Consider the following 15,652-nt stretch of genomic DNA (forward strand, 5'->3'; position numbering starts at 1 on the left):
ATTTAGTGCTATTTGCCATAGATCATACAGTTTTCCCAGAAATTGTTTTTGCTAAAGATTTGTTTTCTTTGGGTTTGACCTGAAGTGAATCGGTTTCGATTTAAACTTCCTAAATTAGTCCTCGAGTTGTTTTCTCTTTAATTCAGGGAAAGTTTTTCTTCAAGTATGACGTAAGAAATCCTTACTGCCTGAAGGTTTTTTAATCTCAACATTAGGCACATGTTGTAAAAACGGTCTGACGGCTGACATTAGCAGGTTTTAAAGTTTTATGTAAGCCAGCTGTAATAGAAATATGAAAGCTAACCTGTCTGTTTGCTTTATGTTGTGTATGGTTGCATTAATTCAAGGACAAAGTAAGTAGTGTTGGTTTCTGGCGTACTTATCTGTTGATCTTTTTTATATATTTTTATAACAAATTTTATAGAATGTTTTAATGAAGTTGCGTTGATTTATGCATGCTGTGTATTGTTGTTATCAGGTGTAACTGATGAATTTTACAATGAACGGTCAAGATGTGTCAATAGGTGTTACAGGGAATACAATGGCAATTTGGATACAACTATCACAGGAAAGCAGTGTCGGAATTGGCGACTTAGTGACATAGAAAATAATTTAAATAATCTTGATATAAAGTGGGTAACAATTGTAATTTTTGTATTCTAATGCGTTTTGAAAGCAAGTGTTTTTATGCGTCAACTTCAGTTTTATTAATTGAAGTAAGGTTACGTCATTAACTTCAGTTCCCTGGGCAACAAATGCCGAAATCCAGATTTTCGTCCTATGCCCTATTGTTTTGTCAGTGATGCGCATTGGGAGTTTTGCTTTTCTTCAAAATGCCAAGGTAATTGCAGAGTTAGTTTCTAAATTTTTGAACCTGTGCAAATTTTCAGTAGTGAATGACTTCATTACTTGAAAATCGAATTTTAAGACGTTTACTACAAAATATCTCACAGAAAGAACAGTTAGTAAGAATTGTGGAGTCCCTGGTTTTTACCTGTTTAATGGAACTTGTTTTTCCACGTTTGCTACTGCCGTCATTGGAAGGCCTGGTTCACGTTCTGCTTGTCAAGCAATAGATGGCAAAATTGCCCAATTTCATTCAGCTGAAGAGATGATATTTGTGAAATCTTTAAGTTGTTTACCGACTATGGTTTCTGCCAGAAAAATCGACGGGGTACGATTTTGGTTTAGGTTTTTTTCTTTTTTTGTTGAATCAAAAGTGGTAATGCTTATTAATTTATTTTTTAAACAGGTGTGGAAATGGCGTAGAGGTTCTGAATTGAACTGGGGCATTGGAAATTCTCTGGGCAATTGGCCTTGGTGTAGCGGTTATCCCACACTTGAAGACAATAATAATTGTGTGGTTATGCACCCAAGTCGATGTAAGTCTAGGATTTGTGTAAGGTGTGCTTGGAAGTTTGTGATTTGTGATATTTGGAAATTTGTACTAGGAGATGGTTTAATTATCTTTGGAATTGGAAAACCTGCTCATGTTTGTGCTTAGTAGCTACAGTAGAAACTGTATCATGAAAAGATGAACATTTAAACTTAATGTTTCTAAAATCCAATTAATAGGTTTAAGGAATGTGCCATGCTCGAATGAAATTGTCTACCCTACATGTGAAATAACTACAGCAAGAGGTATGATTAGAAAATAAAATTATTAGAGAAAGCGAATTAGCTGTTCAGATCAGATGTTCTCAAACTGGGGTTTTTTCAAACTCGAACAGACTTAAGTTAGTTTAAAGAAAATATGGATAATCATTTGGTAGCAACTGTTTGTAGTAAGAAAAAATGTCTGTGGCCTAAGTTATACTAACTATCTACATTAGAAGATACAAATAGCTACGACACACATTCAGCATTTATTTCGTTTTATTTATAGAACTCATTTAAAAGCCCGCGCTGTTAAGGTGATTGGTAAATAGCCCTTGAGGGCTTCATGGGAGCTAAATGTGATATTTTTGTTAAAATTTACCAGTATTTATGTAAAAATACAACATATATACACATTTCCATTTATTAAAATTGCTGCAACAAACAAGTACAGCAAACAATAGCCTAATATACTGCACTGTTGTGATTATAACTGATTGATTAATTAATTATCAAATAGGCTGTACAAACACCTTTAAATATAAGCTGCACCAAGTAATTTTTTAATATGAATGATTTTGTCTTTATTTCACCAAAATTAGTTCAAAAAGTTTTCTGCCAAGGATGGGCAAGTGTGTTTGAGAAAATCTATGGGCAAACTATGATTAGAAGCTTGGTTTGCATTTAATTTTGTTTATATTTGGTGTAAGTGTACACTACAAGGGCACATGGCACAAATTTTGATTAAAAAAAATGCTGCATTATGACAAATGCAAAGGATAAATAGTTGTATTCTTCTTTCTTGATAGAGATATGTGCTCTTTTAGTTGATTTTTTAGTTTTATGAATATATTTCCTGAGAGTAAATCATCCCCAAAGTTACCTATTACTGCTTACAAAAAGAAGCTTTCCTATTTAAGGGGCAAAACTACCGCAAGAATGCAAACTTTTATAAAATGTTAAGTTGCAATACAGCAAGTAGGTTCCATGTTAACTTAACCCCGGTCAACTCAACCACGATCAATTTAATCCTGGTCAACTCAACCTCGCTCTGATCAACCCTAAGCGATTGTTAATTAATATAAAAGTTAGCGGTTCTGGTTTGACAGAAAGACTTCTCATGTTTTTTTTTTGCTTGCTTTAACTTCTCATATTTCTTCACATAATCCTGTTGTTTATGTATTGTATATATCAAAGTTGTGTATAATTTACTGAGATATATTGCTAGTGTATTTTTTATATGTTTAGCAGCTCAACCGGAAAACTCAAATTTGATTAATGCATTAACGCACAACGAATGGTCCTGGGTTGAGTCGTCTTCCTTGCTATAATTGTCCAGCGATCGCATATATTTTGTGGTAGTTTTGGTTAGCTGCATACTGTAATATTAGTACATAGTTTTATTAATATTGTTTCATGGTTGAATTGACCACGTTTCAGTTGACCAGGATTCAGCAGACTGAGGTTGAGTTGACTGATCATCCAGCAAATAGGTTCGTTCTTTTCCAAAAATGGAAGATTCCTTTGTATGTTTGATACATTCATTTTGGAAGCTATATTTGAAATAAAACCCGAAAACTAATTACGACAACGTTTGTGTCCAGTTCAACATCCACATTCATGGGATGTAGAAAAGTTTGGTTGTTATATCACACGTGCAATTAACCTCAGCAAAGATTATGGTTTGGAAGTGCAAACTAAACATTATTTTGCATGTAAACGCAGTATAGTATAAATATAGTATCATGAACAAGCAGAATAACTCTGGAACCAAAAATAGGGTCAATATTAGCGAATTACCATTATACGTGAAGCTTTTGTCGGTGAGTTTTACCATACTATGTCCATGCTTTATACTGGCTTTCAAAAAAAAGCAATAAATATTGTTGTTGACCATTGAAAAATAATTTGATCACTATTTTTATCATTTTGATCTGTTTGTTGCAAGAAAAATCTTACCCCAAGAAAGTGGGTCGTGAGTGAACAAAGTTTGAGAATCCCTGGTTTGGACATGGGGTAATTTTGTCATTTGCTAGCGTTGGGCAGAATTTAGTTACAGTCTATTGTTGTGTTAATTGTATTATTTTAACTCTTTTCAGCAAAGTTTTCCACACTAAGTTTTGAACCAACTTTAAGCTGGACGTTTGCTGCACAGCAATGCAGCAGTGATACCACTCGCCTATGTTTGTTATCCGAATTATGTCAAATTGACACAGATGATAATGCAGATTTAAATCATTTCCACTTCAGTGATTTGCCTTTTGATGAAGATCACTGGGTGCCTATTGCTGATGAATATGATGACTGGGTCTATGTTGGCCCTAAGTTGAGCTTACATTGTCGCCGCCAAACATCTTTATATGGTCCTGGTGATTATCGACCCAATGTTGATGGTAGCATAACTAAAGGAAGAGTGATCTGCTGCCGAAAGAGTGAAAAATCAATTATTGTACCACCAACCAATTCAAGTCCTGTTAAAGTGCATGTCAAATCAGCTGTTATAAACAATGGACCTGTCTACAAGTTTACGTTGAATGAAGAAAACACTTTAGAAGAAATTAGACAAGATGAAATGTCTTGGCTTACTGTGTCACGGCGAGAAGGAGATGTTACCTCATTCACATTGATGTCACACTATGTGGAGAATCAATTTCAAAAACCAATATATTTTTGCTCGAAATCTGTTGTTAACAATGGTTTAGGAGGAACCTCCTATAAAATCAGTGAAACATCATGTGTGTTACCTTACGTGCTTAACTTTTACCTATATGCTGGCAACCCTCCTGGAAATTCCCTCGTGCAATTATCGGCTAGCTTGGATGTAGGTGGCAACACAAGAATATCAACTACTTCAAGTGAATCTGATGACAGTAATGAATATGGACAGTTTTCCTTTTATGCCATTTCAACTGAAGTGCTTCCATCAACAACCGTAGTCAATCCATGTGTTAAAGTGTTTAAATTACGTGAAGAAAGAGGAGTAATTACATCTCCCAACTTTCCTCGTCCACATAGCCAACCAGTGGGAACAAAGTGTCGCTGGAGAATTATCGCTCCAATAAACTATGTTATACGCATCAACTTTACTGACATAAACTTGCAGAATAGTGGTGAGGAACACAAGTATTTCAGTATGTCTGGCCAAGAGGAGAGGTTTCGAACTGGTCAAGGTTTGCAGTTTAACCATCAGCAGTATTGTCCAAATGAAGCGATTGAAGTCCGTACACCACGTAGCTTTGCCAACACTGAAAGGTGGTTTCACTATGGTAGATTCTGTGGTGGAATACGTCCGCCTAGCTTTACCACCATTGGCAACGTTGTTTTGATAGAACTCTCCAACAACAAAAGTTCTGAACAAAGTACAGGCTTTATGCTGAAGTATGAAATGCTAGCCCCTCCTGTTAATGCTACAATGATTCTCTTACCATCAAGCTATTCTTCATTGACATGGCCTCGATTACGGGAAAAATGTTTACTAGATGGGAAAGATTTATGCAATTCTAAAGATATATGCAGGTGTCAAAACTTGATTGTCATGTGTTTGTTTTTGTTTTTATTTTTGAAAGGCTTTTGGTGTAATAAGCAACAATTTTAGTAACATAGGTTTTACTTCTTTTAAAAGTTATAGCAATCGACCATTTTTCGGTGTTGAGTTGGGGAATTATTACTCACCTGTATTGGATGAATACAATGATTGGGTGCAAGTTGGAAATCTTGTTGGACAAACTTGCCAAGAACATAATTCTGCATTTGGCCCTCCTGAATGGGGATTGCTTAATGAACCTTGTCATCCTGCTCCTAAGGTAGACATAAACAAGTTATTACCCAAGAAAATTGATTTAATGTTATTCAACTTTCGAGAATTTTATTATTTGTAGAACTTGTGTCCTGACAAAAGAGTCTTGTATTGCTGTAATATGAGAGCTCAGCTTCCTGTGTCAATTCCAAAAACGATCAAAGTATTTACTACTCAACAGTCTGGATTTGTCTTCAATAGGTATGCCAACAATTTGTGATAAATTGCTTTTCAATCCTAGCGTGTTTTCAAGGGAAACTGCAGTAAAATATAATTTTATAATTTACTAGTTAATTATCTAATTTTTAACTCGCAATAGCTTTCTTGTACTTAATTTACAGATACGTTAGAGATGGAATAGATTCTGAGCCGACACAGCCATGGCTGACCACAACTAAGTTCCTTCCGCAAGATGTTAGTGTCTTTCAGCTTTTTTCCTCTTATCAACATGACTTTAACAAAACCGTATATTTCTGTTCTCAACAACTTAACCCGCCCATTGGTACAATTTCACTGATCCACACTATGTCAGAATATCCTTGTGGTGATAAATGGAATTTTTTGTTTCACCTGTATGCAAGCTCAACAAACGGTCTCAATAAACGCCAGCTTTTTGTTGGAATAAATGAAAGAAAGCCTTACAACTCACGTTTGACGTACAGTGGATTTGTACCTGATTTTAAACATACTTCCAGTTTTGCAGTGTATGGTCTTTCCAATGAAAGTGATACATTTTCTGGCAATGTACCAGTGACCACTGCTGCACCACTTTTAGTCATTTCAGATAGCTGTGAGCGTGAAGTGGTGCCGATCACAGCCCCTGCTGTTGTAAGTTCACCAAACTACCCTCAATCGTACGACAATGGTTTGTTTTGCCAATGGGTAGTCAGCCTTTCAGAACAAGACAAAAAGTCGCAGGGTAAGTTGCTGTATGTTTCATGTAGCTAAAATTGTAATAATGCATATGTCTAAACAAAAATGCATTTTAGGAACAAAATTAAAGCTTACCATAACTGGACTGGTCATAGAAGAAGCTTATCGATGTGTAAATGATCGGCTAGTGATATACGAAGTCGATTACGACAGTAACATTGGTATCCGCAATCAAACAAAACTTCGAAATTTATGTGGGAGTGAAAATGGTGACACAGTGATAACAGAGAATTCATTTCTTCTTCAATTTATAACCGATTCATCAGTGAGTTATTCTGGATTTGAGGCGAGAATAGACACACTCACTGAAACTTGTGGAGGATTTGTGACAAAAAATGCTCAAACTATCACATCACCAGGATATCCAAGGTCATATCCAGCAGGTCTAAATTGCACATGGTCAATTGAAGCTTTTAATGCTGGTTATTCGATTGAGATACAGTTTTCAAAATTACAACTCAACTACTCAGAAGGTAAGCGCTTCAAATTTCGGTAGTGCAATGAAAAGGTAAGCTGGCAATACCGAAGAGATCTGAACGTATTACTGTAATCATACAATATCAACTGTCAACCTTCAACAGAATCATTGTGCCGAAAATGTTGACAGGTTGCACCAAAGATTCTATATCAGTTACGTATGGAAATGAAACAAGTGGAGTTTATTGCGGAGTTGTTGACCAGCCTCCAAGGCTGCTTATAAATTCACATCAAGCATCACTTAATTTTTTTACAACGGAAAGAGATTTAAAATCTCCGGGTCAGAAGGGTTTTACGGCAACAGTTTATTTTATTCCACGACTTACCGATGGTTCTCAAGCAGAGCGTTGTGGTGTTCAAGAAGTATCTCCTTGGGGAGCCGGTGGACCAGTTCAAGCTCGTATAGTAGGTGGACAAGCAGCGATTCCTGGTAGCTGGCCCTGGGTGGCGATGATTGATGGGGCTACATGTGGTGGAGCTTTACTGAATGAAAGGTAATGATGCTTATAACTGTTACTCCTTAAAGTGAATATTACATGTTAATACATAAGCAGAAGCATAACCAAAAGTAATCTTGTATTGTCCTTGGCTATCATTCCATCTTAGAAAACGAAAACAATTGGCTCATAAAGTTTTAATTACACAATTAATACACCGCCGAATTTAACAGTACATGTTGGGTAACTGAAATACAGTCAATAAGCAGCTGATTATTGTAATCGTTTTTTTTTTATTATTTACTGAAAGTATGATTCCATTGCAGGTGGATTTTAACTGCAGGACACTGTGTTGTACCGCAAAGTGTCAGGAACAGCAATATAAATACATACGTGCCAGATGTTAGCGGTTTCACTGTATATCTTGGGAGGCATGCTTATAACAAGCAATCCAATGGAGAACAGTACTCAAAAATCGACAGAGTTCTTGTGCACCCTGGGTAAGACTAATTATGTTTGGCTAAGTTAGCCATTTCTCTGGTTTAAGAGGGTTGGTAACTGAGATTAATAGGTAAATATTTCTTGCAAACAATATTTCACTCGTAGGTATAAACGTGGGAGACCTAGTGGAGCCGATTCAAGCTTTGGAATTGACACTGTCCCTGTCAATGATATAGCGCTTTTGCACTTGGAAATACCTTTTCGCTTTTCCTCGAGCGTTAAACCTATCTGTCTTCCTGAAGCAGATGTCAAAGTGGGGGATGTTTGTGTTATTGCTGGTTGGGGTACATTAGGACAAAAAGAAATTATTAATAAAATCGAAAGGTGAGGATTTGAACCAATACTGTACACGGTATACCATAGTTTACAAGTTCCATTTCGCAATCTAGGTAACTTCGCTTCTGGAAAATGAGTTTAATATCGAAATTATGTTTGTTTTTTTTGTGTGCTTATACACCACTGTAGCTTACTGGCATTTACGCTGGCGACTCAAGCATTTAGCTTGAAGACTCTTAGTGCGTACTTTATGATTTTTAACGTTATCTATATTTAATATGAAAGGGGAGTATTGCGCAATGCCCGCGTTTCGATTTTGGATAATAAAATATGTAATACATGGCCTGCAATTCGAGGTGCGGTTGAGGATTATAACATATGCGCAGGTAACTCTTACCAACTAAATAGTTTAATGACAATAAATGATAAAAGTGACAAAATGCTGCCAATATTAACCCTAACTCTGCTCACTGTAGATATGTAGAATCTGTATTAACTATGTGCCCAGGTGTTTTGTATGAGATCGCAAATACCTATGTTGATAAGATTTGTTCGTTTTATCATTTTAGGTTATCCTGATGGAGGTGTTGATGCTTGTAAAGGTGATTCTGGGGGCCCATTAATGTGTCAAGGAGAAGATGGGGCGTATTATGTCAAGGGTATAGTTAGCTGGGGTAAAGCATGTGGTGTTGCCCGTCAACCTGGCTTATACACCCGTGTGTGGACCTATTACGATTGGATAACTGATCAAATTTTTGACGATTAATACACCTTCATTAGTTCAGTATATAAATGAAATATGTTCTATATTGTATATCCAATGACATAGCTGGTTTCTATTATACCGTGTTAATAAATTTGAAGTACTCACTGAATATAGCAATGGCCCATAAGTGGAACGCCCCTTTTCGCGTGTGCAGATTTCAGACTGGTTATGCAGGAACCGAATAAACTTGCTGGTGAAGATTAGGATTAAGTAGGCTACGAAACATATTCGGAGCGCCTTTACACTCAAACAATTCAAATTTCCTTAATTTCATATGCGTGTAATTACGAATAATAATTTTAATAAGCTATATGTCATAGGTATATCAAACATGAATGAATATTGACAGCAAATCACGCATTCGTAGATATAACGCGAAGGGTGGTCAATTAGACCTTGGTCGTTATAGCCTAATCCGTCAACCACCTGCAAAAAAGCTATTAATAACTTAATCTTGTTACGTATATCCTCACTCATATTTTTATTAAGAAGTTAACGTACCAGAAGTTTTTAAAAAGCAAAAACTTGTGTCTCGAAAATGCGCCAACGTGGAATTACTACCAAAGGTAGAGTAATGGGATAAAGATAAAAAACGTGAGATTGCTCGCTAACGACAACCAGCGTTAAAAAGTAATGTGTAATGGTCGACGTAAGTGCAATACGACATCTTTCCTTGCCGGCAACAAAGTCAGCAGAATTTTTGAAGCCAATACAGCGACATCACAAGTAGGTAAGACGGTTCTAGGTCGATTCAACCCACTGACCTTTCACGTACTTATGGCTTCGGCTATTACGAAGTTACTTAGTAGCCAATTGTAAGCTTACTATTCGACTGTCTAGAGCAGGGGTTCTTAAACTTTTTGGCACACGGCCCCCCTTGACGGTACCTAAAAATCCGCGCCCCACCTCATTGCAAAATAAAAAAGCATTAAACAAAACAACAATTTATTTTCAATTAACTTTCATTTATGTGACGGATGTAGTTGTTTTTGGGAAATCAAACGTTTAATTCGAGGCTTTGTAGAAGATAATGCACATCTTTAATGAAGAATGTGGAAGATAATGCACATTTGTTATCTCTCGCGCCCCCCTTATGAATCTTACACGCCCTCCAGTTTAAGAACCACTGCTCTAGAGTCTAAAGTTAGTTATTTTTCGTTATTAGTAGGCCTACTAGTTAGGCTACAACACGGTACATAAACTTGTTTTTATTTCAACACAAGATGTGTATTGGTATAATAGTAAAAGCGGCATCCGTGCCTGATAACGAACTGCGTAGACGTTTCTGTAAATGTGTTAAATCGCTCGTGGATTGAATCGACCTCGAACCGAACAAAAATCGGTACGATTGCAATGGTACTAAGTTATAACCGTTAACCACAACGTACAGGCCTATTCAGGATCGCCTAACGATCGTCCGCGGGTTGTCATCATCAATGATTTGCCACGTGAAATTATTGCAGTCAATTGAAAGTGCAGGAGACGTAGCAATCTATCTCGGGGAGAGAGGTCCGAGGGCATGCAGGCCAGTACAGAGAAGAGGTGGTCAGACAGGCCAATTGGCCCGGGCCTACGGATTTGAACGGGACCTATTATTTACAGACCACATTTATTGTCACGCCTCCGTATAGGAGGGATTCAGTTATAGCACAAAAGTTAAAAGATATTAAACAAGAAATAAGAAATTTTGTGTCTATATATCGATTATTGTATCCCAATAGCGCCGCAGCTAAATATTTGTTTTTGCCCAATGCTCACGTGGGCTAGATGTGACTTTTCAAGTTGTGTTCTGGGTTACGTCTTAATTCCATTTATGTTGTGTATAAGAACGCAAGCTTTTAAAATACAACGCCTAACCTATTAAAAACCTGTTTACTCAGTGTGCACTGTGCAGTTCCAGATTGTCATAACTTTCACACACGATGCTTATAACAGAATGAAGGCTCAATGGTAAATGATTTCTTAAACTTTTGGAATTATTTACCAAAAATGCTCACTGTTTTTATTATAATAATTGAAAACTTATAGCTTGTACAAATAATTTTCTTTATATCATAAACATGTCAGATTTCTTGATGAAGTAGTTTATTATAACGCATTATGTGCGCTGAAAAACAGCTGTTTTTTGTCCCTTCCTTCGACAAAAAGGTCGTTTTAACCTATTTTGTATCTAAACCTATAAAACTAAGACGAATAGGGTAAATTTTTTAAGCTTATGAAATAATTAAAATAGAAGTCTTAAATGTTGAGAAGATCTTGGACAAAATATTTGTAGAAATTTCCAAATTTAAATATTTTTGGAGATATGTGAAGTCAGTACAAATAAAACTAATAACTAACACTCTTATTTAATCGATTATCATTTACATGAAGTTATTAACATCAAATGTTATAAAAAGGCTCTTAAAACAAAATTTTATGAAGCAGCTACAGTATAAGTTATCAACATATAGGTTATGGTAGCCAAAGAAATTTAGTTTATAATGAAGAGACCTAGGCCTATGACCTTTCAAAGTTTTGTTGATTCTAACTTACACTAGAATAAATGCGTTGTGATTAAAATCTGTACAGTGTTTAAATTTAAAGTGGCGGCAACTGGCTGTTTATGAATTAGTATTTAGGAATTATGAGCTTATATAATTTTCGCTGGGTCTGAAACTTACTTTCTGGCGCGCGCTTACATTGCGCTAAACATGGCCCCGGGGGGATGTTTCCCTGGAAATTTATGAATTTACAAGAGCTAATCTGGCGCTGAATGCATAAAATTTTGCTTTTCTTTCAAAAATCAAGTTGTTTGATGTTTGTGCATTTACCCTCAGTTTCTTCCCCTTAACGTTTGCTGTTTGTTGGCACACTGCATTAAAACTTTGGTGTATAAATAGACCTTCTGCAAAACTTGCTCAGGATTTTATCAGAAGGTGCTTGTACTAAAAAGGTTACAAATATTCTACGTTGTCGAAAGTATAGATTGCCGGCCTCACCCAGTTTATCGACGTGCTTGCCTTTTGCATTTATAATACTTTTTAGGAAATCTGTAATGAGAATAAGATATGGTATACGGGATGTCCGTCAAAAGCAACGCAAATTGAAACTTGCCTTTAAATTTTGATTAAAATTTTGAGTAAATTAACGAGACAAGCGTCAATATATTTATGGCTCAATGTCAAAGAAAGTAACCGAAAATGGCAATTAATTGGGAGACCTATTGACCAAATACTCGATGTTGGAAAAAGCGTAGGCGAAATAAACAAGTTGTTGATTGTATTGTGGTCAAGATCAGTGACGTAATTAGGATTGCGTTGAGGTATAAGGGGGGAGGCCTAAAGTTGGATCTAAAATTTCCGTGGTTTTTCAGCAAGCCTTAAATGCGCTAAGCGCAAAAACTTTGTATTTTTACACCTCAAAAACTTCTTTAAAACGCCTTGCAATGCGATGTAGGCTATTCTCATATTTACACGTACTAGTTCTGCACCTGTTTCTCTGCACACTTGCAGTAAGTATTTAACTGGATCTCCATTCTCATTAAGGTTTGCATCTCCGTGTCTTCCAATCAACCTTTTCATCTACGGACATTGGTTACAACTTCTGCATTACAGTCTCCCAATAGAAGTGTGGATTCATTTGGTGCTTCCTCCTGCATAACAGGGTCGATGCTTCACATGTTGTTGATTTAAAGAGCGTTATCAATACCAGGTGTGAAAAACCCGAAGAAGATTATTCTCAACTATATTTGCAAAGTTAAATATAGTATTGTCCCAACTGGACATTTCTTGTAAGTTACCTCGCACAAAGCAACGGCCAATGCACAGAACTTATTTGCAATCATCTTCACCTGAAGAATATTTCAGCAGGTCAATTTATATGCCGATGTTATGATTCTATATTGCATGATTTGGAGACACGCTTTTTAAAGTACATGTTAACATCTTGTCAATTGAGTGAATTATTGCCCGTAACTGCGTAAACATCGACCATAGCAAATTTTGCTATCAGCGTCGCGTCTGCAGAAGGGACTTTTTCCTTAATACAGTCATTTAAAACGTGGTTCAGGAAAAATATGGACGAAGAGAGGCTAAATGGTTTAGCTCTGATTCATCAACACAGAGACGTCTTATTTTGACAGATGACATTGTGACGCATAACATGGACCGAAACTTTATTAAATGAATGTTCGGATTCATCAAGAAGGCTGACTGTTGTTCTCAGTAAGCACTCAAAATTAGAACGCCTGAAAAAATTGTATTTCAATTCTGCGGTGTAAAACGAAACAAAAATAAAATAGGAAGAGCATCCTCACTTCAGCACGTGCTAATCAAAATGCACTTCACAAGGTCACCAGGATAAACGAAAACGTAAAGTAAATTAAAGAAAATGTTCCAAAATATGAATAAAATTCATTTTTATAAATTTGGGAGGCTACTGCGTGTGGCCTTGACTCTCACACTACTCCCGCGCAGATAGAGCTTGGTTGAAAACTAGCCGAAATCGACAGAAAAAAAGCGAAAAACTCACAAGCGAAAAACAAAAAATGCTACTTCAAAGTACTGAATGAAAAGCAAAAACCACACGCCATGACGATAAAAATAGTAAAATGCTATATACATATTTTATATTTACTTACATATCTCATACATACAAAATTTCATTAAAAAATCTTGTAGACATGCTTTTCAATTGTATCAGAAAATATTAAATAAACTGAAGTACATTTTGAGGTCTGGAGATATTGATAGCTTTTTAGAAAGAGAACTTGCTATGGCTGATGACCATGTTGCTGGTTGTTTTCCACCGATTTCTGATTGTAATGAGAAAAAATATTTGAAGAAATTTCAACTGGATTAAAAACTTAAAAGTATTAGTTTAATATTTTAATTTCATCCCAAATAGAGTTATATTTTGAATTAATTTTATCATATGAAATTGGTTTATCAATTCCAATATTTTGTAACGTTTTGTTAATAAAAAAGTTTAGTTTAGGAAATGATTTTACGCTTAACGCCTTCGGTAATACTTATTGTTTTTATCATCCGTAAATAATCTTCAACATGACTCAAAACCTCATTAAATATTTCCATTTCATCTAGATTAAATATAAAGAGTAGTTTCTTTCTAACGTGTTTAGTTCTATCATAAACTGTTTTAGGTCTGTTATAAACATTGTTTCGATTATATTTCACCCAATTATGAGCAATTTCAGGTCTATGAACTGTATCACAATTGTACATGATAAGATCACTTCAACTGAGAAAATTTCTACATTTTTCACGACATTTTTCATATATTCAACTTTGTTCATAATAAAGTTGAGGTTTTTGAAATGTATTATACAATTAATGCAAATCCAAATTCCATTAAAGTTCTTAATGTTTGAATTTGGACAACATATTTCTTTTATATAAAATATTTTCTTTTAAAGTAGTTTTATGACGGTAGACTAAAGTGGTAATACCATCATCAAGAATATATCTTTTATCATCAAAAAATAAAAAGGGATTTTTTGTTGATTTCTATTGAATAAAATTGATGATGGTCACTTCTCATTGTTGTCAATTTATGACACATTTGTTTCCTATCTTTCAGAGTATTTGCATAGTCTTGATGTTCAATATCTTTCTTTATAACACATTTTAATACATTTTGCTTTTTAACAGACAGTGCCCTTGGGCCTTGGGGAATCTCCTTTCTTATTATTTGTTAAAAAGCATACCTACACATTTCTGACCTAAGTCCTGTGAATTCTACAATTGGACAGAGGTGGGCAGTCGGTACATTAAAAGTACCGTCTGTAACGGGACCGGTACTTGGCAAAAAATGTACCGACCGTTCCGGTAATCGGAACTATTTAAAAAAAAATAGTTCGGTACTTTGTCAGTACTCGGTACCCGTAGCCTACTTTTACGTAAAATATGCTGCTGTAAATGAAATGTTTGCCGCTATTATGCCCCCTTGTTTTCAACAGTCCCAACGGTACCGGTATTGATACTGAAAAAGTACCGCGGTTCAGAAATTTGGTATTATAGTATCGCGGTACTGCCCAACTATGCAACTGAAATACGACCAATTTCATCTTTCAATTCACCAATTATATATTCTTTTTTTGAATCATAAAATTCTGAGTTTAAATTGTAATTCTTAAAATCAAACTTTTCTTTGTCAACCAAGAAATCTTTGATTACATCTTTTGTTTTGATATCATATGTTAATGAATCTGTATCTTTGAATAAGAGTTTTGCTTTGTTACCATAGTTCTCTTTGATGTATAGTTATAATGAAAATTATACATCAATGTTTTCGAAAGTTCTAGAATACTCATTCTTACATAAGCTGGTCGATTGAGAATTATTTTTTCTTTTAACTTATGAACAGCTACAAAGTTTTCATAAAATAAATATTTTACAGCTAACAAAATTTGGTTTTGAAACATGTTTTAATAAGTTTTCTGGGTCATTAATGAAATTAATATTAACTCCTGTACGAAGATTTTCCATTTTTTTACCAAAAACTGAATTATTCTTAAGTTTAAAGAAATCTTTCTCAAAATTAGATTTTGCATCTTTTCTTTTCTTTGGATTGAAATCGATATATTTCGTTAACCACGGTGATTGATTAAATTCTAATACGCGTATATTTGTAATTTTCAAACCAAATGAAAGGTGTAATTCCAAGTTTTTGTATTGAAGAACATAATTTTTCTTTTGTTCCAAGTTAGGCATTTATTTTTTAACTCTACCAACTTTCAATTCCAATCTTGATTTTATACTTTTTTGGAATAATCTGAAAGCATATAGTCTTAAACTGCCATTTTCTCTGGAGCTAATGGATATTATGTTCTTCATGTAATTCCTCAGGATATTCTAAATCTACTTCAAA

General features: G+C 35.2%; 1 protein-coding gene across 1 annotated transcript; it reads left to right on the plus strand.

Annotated features, from left to right (window-relative positions):
• The first annotated feature begins 205 nt into the window (after positions 1 to 205).
• Positions 206 to 8,891, plus strand: LOC143462046 (uncharacterized). Its single transcript, XM_076960053.1, has 16 exons — positions 206 to 353; positions 479 to 632; positions 741 to 841; positions 954 to 1,174; positions 1,253 to 1,382; positions 1,576 to 1,641; positions 3,696 to 5,112; positions 5,219 to 5,399; positions 5,475 to 5,593; positions 5,734 to 6,311; positions 6,382 to 6,798; positions 6,933 to 7,296; positions 7,566 to 7,739; positions 7,846 to 8,064; positions 8,302 to 8,402; positions 8,586 to 8,891. Exons 1-16 carry the CDS (start codon positions 293 to 295, stop codon positions 8,780 to 8,782), a joined length of 4,500 nt encoding a protein of 1,499 aa, XP_076816168.1. The 5' UTR covers positions 206 to 292; the 3' UTR covers positions 8,783 to 8,891.
• The last annotated feature ends 6,761 nt before the right edge of the window (positions 8,892 to 15,652 follow it).

This window comes from Clavelina lepadiformis, chromosome 6 (assembly GCF_947623445.1).
Source record: "Clavelina lepadiformis chromosome 6, kaClaLepa1.1, whole genome shotgun sequence".
In the NCBI taxonomy this organism is placed as follows: Eukaryota; Metazoa; Chordata; class Ascidiacea; order Aplousobranchia; family Clavelinidae; genus Clavelina; species Clavelina lepadiformis.